At 41.9% G+C, this 6,000-nt stretch overlaps 1 protein-coding gene across 1 annotated transcript in view; it reads right to left on the bottom strand.

Moving 5' to 3' along the window:
* Positions 1–232: 232 nt before the first annotated feature.
* Positions 233–6,000, bottom strand: part of LOC144113807 (uncharacterized) — a 186,516-nt gene continuing 180,748 nt past the window's right edge. Inside the window, exon 16 of the mRNA XM_077647144.1 lies at positions 233–462. Coding sequence (XP_077503270.1) covers positions 233–462 — 230 coding nt within the window. The remainder of the gene's footprint in view (positions 463–6,000) is intronic.

The raw sequence follows: 6,000 nt of genomic DNA, 5'->3' as shown, positions 1-6,000 counted from the left end.
TGTAGATATATTTGGCGGCTGCCTTCATCGAACAGAGCCAATAAATGAAAAAAGTATTTTGGCTTAAATTAGGCTTTGCTTTATTGTTTACAAACTTTGTCTTACTAAGTACAAAACGGCTCAAGGAAAAAAAAAGTAGCTATCTGTATACGGTTGAAGATAACAAACGCCAAATAGACACGGTGTTGATTTTGAGCTAAAAATGCTATATCTCACGAAAGAAACAGCAGCATCAAGACTCACTGTATCTATATCTTTTGGCGTTCAGCAGATGCGAAAGAGCAGACCTCTTCCCCGTGCCACGTTGTTCGCGTGAAGCTATCAGCTGGCGGTTCCGTCTGCCCAAGCATTGGTTCTCCGAAATGCATGATGCTGCAATGGGCGGTAGGCTACGAGCAGTGGTCTCCGCGTGCGGTGTAGGGCCAATGCGTGGCGCTTTGGGAGCGGGACCTCCATGCACGGCTGAAAGGAAATGTCTCTCTTTAGGAGACTGAAATTCAAGCACAGCTGAATGGCAATAACAGCGGACGCGTGATAACCTACACAGGCAACATTTAGGCCGCACAAGTTGGGATTAATACTTTGTACATTAAAGTCAGAATAATTCAGCCACCTCATCTTTCTTACGAATAGAGAAGGAAGTAAAATTTTCCACTTCTTTTTGCGCCTCGTTTACTTACCTACGGGAAAGTGCATCTAGCGGTAGTCAACTGTCATTGGGCCCTATCTAGGGTATATAAGCAGTCATTGAACGTACTAAAACTCTCACAGAAAAAAGCTTCGCAAATGTCACTCTGCGTGATTCATTAATCACGGCTGGTGGTTGATAGCTGTTAAGTGTTATTGTTTTAAGCTGATAACTTATTGCTCTGCCTGCCATTACTCGGGGCTATCATTTTCGGATCTGGAGTTTTAACTATGCAGCACTCTTTGAGCTTCATATGAAAAGCAGCCGAGAGAGATAGTGTAAGCTAATGTCCAGCAGAGACAGCGGCGTGAAAATTTCTCTACTCGCTGTGTTCTCCAGACAAACGTCATGACCTGCACTTCAAATGACCCTCGCTGTTTTGTCTATATTTTTGCTTTCATATGCAATTCAGGGAGTAAAGAATAGCATTCTGTACTTCCTTATTACATTATTAGTCCAAAATTTTGGAATGAAAATTGTCACTGAAATACTTTATAAATATAAACAAATGGCGCCAATACACAAAGTAAGGTTGCAACATTTGTAATTGAAAGAAAAACTGCGTTTTGCTGCCGCGTTACTTCTCTGGTGATATCCGAATTTCAAAAGATACAATTTGGAGCGCGATGGAGTCTAGCATCGGTTACCTTTGCACCTTGAAATATTTCACAGCACAAAAGAACCGGATCTGCTGTTTACAATATTTTATATGTTTTCTGTAAAACATCGCCTCACTTGTGCTTTAGTTGCTATAAATAATAATAATAATAATATCTTTATTGCCACCACAGTTAATTACAATATTCATCAGGCCTGTCTACCAATAGTAACTTGGGGTCTTGGCACGACAAGTTGGCGCGGCAACACAAAATTTTTTTACGGAATTCAGGATGCAGCAAAATAAAATTTTAACACAAAAAGGTCACATATTCCTGGCAGGTGGAGTGAATGAAAAGACACACATGGGAATGAAATATAAGCGTAAAATATTCAAATCAAATGAAGTAAATTTTTCAGCACAGTTGTAGAAGTAGCAGAAGGAAATGTCTTCCAGCAAGTGATTGAAGTCATTAGGCTCATAACAACAGCAGCAGAAATAATAATAATAATAATAATAATAATAATAATAATAATAATAATAATAATAATAATAATAATAATAATAATAATAATAATAATAATAATAATAATAATAATAATAATAATAATAATAATAATAATAATAATATATCCTTCGCCGAAAAGCAGAATGATGGGTTTCCTACAGTTTCCTTTTTTTAGTCTCTAACCGCCATCAGAATTTGAATGAAAGCTCAGCGAAAATTGCCGTCGGCTGTGCATTCTTTACGCCCGCTGCCGCACACAGAATCGCCAGAATACATGTTTTTATTTATGTAATTACACTGTCGGAGTGTGATTAGATAGGAGATGCATGATGCGTAGATTGAGAATGAGGTTGCAAATTTTGGGGAAAGAAAAGGCGATTTAAAAGAATAAACGACTCATTGGTACTTGCGGTGCTCCACACACGATATACAGAAAAATACACATAGTTTAAAGTAAAAATGGTACAGTTTCAATTCGCGCCGAGCATAAAGAAATCAAATTCAACGGCCATATGGGAGAAACATCGTCAGCAGGTGAAAAACAAAATTTGCAGAGGCTTAGCTCGGCAATGCCAGGATATACGTAGCGAGAGGTACTATGTTTCCCTGGCTGAGCTTGTTTTTCGGAAACTCGAATGGTGTGATCAGTCACAGGACGGGCCTTCACATCCTCTTCTGTTGGTTCCCGTTGACTGACGCCTTCCATAGGCCCCATCTCGGCGGTTATGCGCCGTCTATTACGCTCGGCAGCCTGGCATCTCAGTTTAGCAAGGCATTCCTCTCTCTGATCGGGCGTCTCCGGCGCTCTCTTCGCCTTCTGACACTCATTCTCTCTCTGTTGAGTAGCCAACTGCCAGGAAAAAACCTCAGGCCCGGAAGAGTTAATATTCTCTTCTCTGTGCGCTCCGTTTAGCAGTGGCTGGACTCTTTCTCTACATGCATGTCAAACGTTGTGATACAGACGCCCATTATACATATATGCCTTTTATACGAAATGCTGCGCATGCGGCGCGCGGTTCGGGTGTAAAAGCTGCACGCCGCGAGGCGGCGACGAAGAATGCGGCCTCAGGTTACTATGGTATCGGCGCATGCGCACAAGTGCTCAACCGCGTTACGTCACGCTCGGCTCCGACGGTGCAGCGGGAGCGCGGCCGCGGCGACGGCGATGCGCACGCCGCACCTTGCTCCTCTCCGGTTGCCATGGTAACAGCGCATGCGCACAACTTTCCTCTTCCATGCACCGCGAAATGCTCGACTCGTAGCCCAGGGTAGCTCTCGCTACTATATAAAGAGCCACTCACAGAACAATGCATTATCATACACTTACCTAGCATTTTAACAATGCATTTTCAAACGATACAAGTCCCGTGTGTTTACATCATTTGGTAGTTTGTTCTAGTGATCTAATAACCTCATTGGAAAAGAATTTTTGAAGGAATCGGCTCTTTAGTTTGGTGGATAGGTGTTTTTTTTTCTGTGTGTTTCGATCGCGAATGAAAGGTATACCATCTGATGTAATGTATATTCTGACATGCATATTAGAGTATGCAGGCGAGATTTTTAAAAAAAATAAAGTAGGTATACTTTATTTCATTCTTGATAAAATGTAAAGAGCACGGCCATTTATCTCACCTTCGTAAATGACTGTGTTCTAGTGTATTCACTGTAGATAGACTTAAGTGCATTGCTCGATAATGGTCCCATTTCTATATATCTTGTTACGTACAAGGTCACAAAACATGATTTAAATACAGTGCCGAATTCGGCATCACACCGATTAATATGTGGTGTTCTCAATGACAAATGACCCTAAGTCATATCAAAACTAAGTGTATGTCACTTACACGTTCCTCTTGCCGCAATCTAACCTCATATTTTATAGATAACAATATTGTCGAGCTTACTACCACAAAAAAATAGCTAGGAGAAAATTTTAAAACGGATCAAACATGGCATCACCGCATCAACGTTACTCCTGCAACTGCTAATCGCTCACTCGGAATCATGAAACGCAGACTAAGGCAAGCACGCGTACACCACCTTAATCAGGCCTAAAATTGAATATGCATGTGCAATCTGGGACACCAGCCACGATTACATCATACGCAACATTGAATCCCTGCAAAGCCGTGCTCTTCACTTCATTTTTCGAACTATTTCCCGTACACCAGTGCTACATCTTTGCCACCGCGGTGGCTCAGTGGTTATGGCGCTCGGCTGCTGACCCGAAAGACGTGGGTTCGATCCCGGCCACGGCGGTCGAATTTCTATGGAGGCGAAATTCTTGAGGCCCGTGTACTGAGCGATGTCAGTGCAGGTTAAAAAACCCCAGGTGGTCGAAATTTCCGGAGCCCTTCACTACGACGTCCCTCATGACCTGATTTGGTTTTGGACGTTAAACCCTCATAAACCATAAACCAGTGCTGCATATTGAAATAGTAGTGTCGAATTAGATCCGCTGTCACTGCGACGAAAACACGCTCGCCTTTCTCTTTTTCACAAGCTTGATCACCTGGGCGTTTTGCACGAAGACGTCTTTCAGCCACCTTGCTTCATCTTCCCTCGCTGTGATCGTCCTTGCAAAGTCAGTCGCCCAGCCTGTCAGTCATCACTTTACACACAATCATTCATACCTAGAACCGTAAGTGACTGGAATAGCCGACCATCAGATACTGCTACCGAGGGTCACCCAGAGAAATTTCACAAAATGCTGCATACTCGCATCAGAATTTGGTGTGTCTGTGCACCACTTAACTTTTATAGAGTTAGTAATCCTTCTTTTGTGCTCCCTCGAATACCACTACCTTCTTCCAGATGTTTCTTTTCCATTCTGTTTTTTTTCTGGGTTGTTTTTGTATTCTTATTCCCAGCTGTTTTAATTTTTACGCCTTTCTATTTGTGCCATACTGTTGTTGTTTTTTACGGTACTTCAAAATGGTGTCTATTTTTTTTTCTCTTTTCTGTTTCGAGCAAAGTGTTCTCAAAGTGCTTCGTTCCCCCCCTATGTAATAACCTCCCCGGAGGGCCTTTAGGGTATTTGAATGAATAAATAAATATTACAATTGCAGTAGGCCCCTGTGGTAACGTCAATATTTTTGTCTTCAATGTAAAAGTCGAAGAGTCACCCTGTTGCAGACATTGCCCACATGTGCGGACCAGTCCAGGTCACTTGTGAACTAGACGCCGAGGCACCTAACATGAATAAAAACTTTTGTCCGGATATATATTGGTTCGCCATTTTTAGCATCACTGGTAGATTTTATCCAAATGGTTTGCTGTGTTTTGTGTGTCTCGTTCGTGAGCGAAAGATCATCGGAACTCTGCATTTTGGCATAGACTACAGCGGAATCTGCGTAATGTCTTATTGTTTCATATCAGTGAAAGCCAACATTCATATCACTGTTCATATCATTCATAGCGCGTTCTCCTGTCCCAATTTTTTCGTGTTCGTTTTATGTTGCGCCTTCTTATGGCCAAAAACCATGCACCAACTAGACCAGCAACGAGTTCATATCACTGATATAGATTGAAGAGAGCAAAGAAGTTATGGCCAAATCATGTTGAATGCCTGATCTAATATGCGCATTAGTGCTGCACATTTTGTTAATTGAAACGATGGATTTCAGCAGGAATCCGTTAATTGAAACGAATTGATTCCTGCTGACATGCATCATGCTGTCAGAGAGCCAGGGCTTTCATTGGTGCATAAAACGTTCGAAATAAACCTGGTACCTACATAATAAACCTGGAAATAAACCTGGTACCTAGGAAATAAACCTAGTTTCGTATGTACGCTTACGCCGCGGTTCCCAAGTATCAATATTCAGCCCAGCGAGAAGCTCTGTATTATTCTGTCCAACAAGGGAATGAAACCAGCATGTCGGAATTTCCCGCGAAAATGAATGGAGACGAGTGTCATGCAGCGATAAAACATATATACTTAAAGTAGAAGGAACTGTAGTACTATGTCGCATGTTCCTGTGTTAGTTACCTGACACCCGAACTAACCCAACCTGTTTTGCGCACTACGAAATCATTAATGAGAACTGAAGCACTGTGGTTAAAAGTCTTATTTGTGGAAAGAGGGGTTGTATCGTCGACGTATAAAATTCGCTACGTAGATGTAGTTGGGCAGCTTGTAAGATTGTTCATATGACTGGTCTGGCACGTATTGTTCGCTTTCCGGTCTTGTATCCTCTTTCGAGC

Source organism: Amblyomma americanum, chromosome 1, assembly GCF_052857255.1.
Source record: "Amblyomma americanum isolate KBUSLIRL-KWMA chromosome 1, ASM5285725v1, whole genome shotgun sequence".
Classification (NCBI taxonomy): Eukaryota; Metazoa; Arthropoda; class Arachnida; order Ixodida; family Ixodidae; genus Amblyomma; species Amblyomma americanum.
Note: the sequence above shows the minus strand (reverse complement) of the source record. Positions and strands in the feature narration are given on the sequence as shown.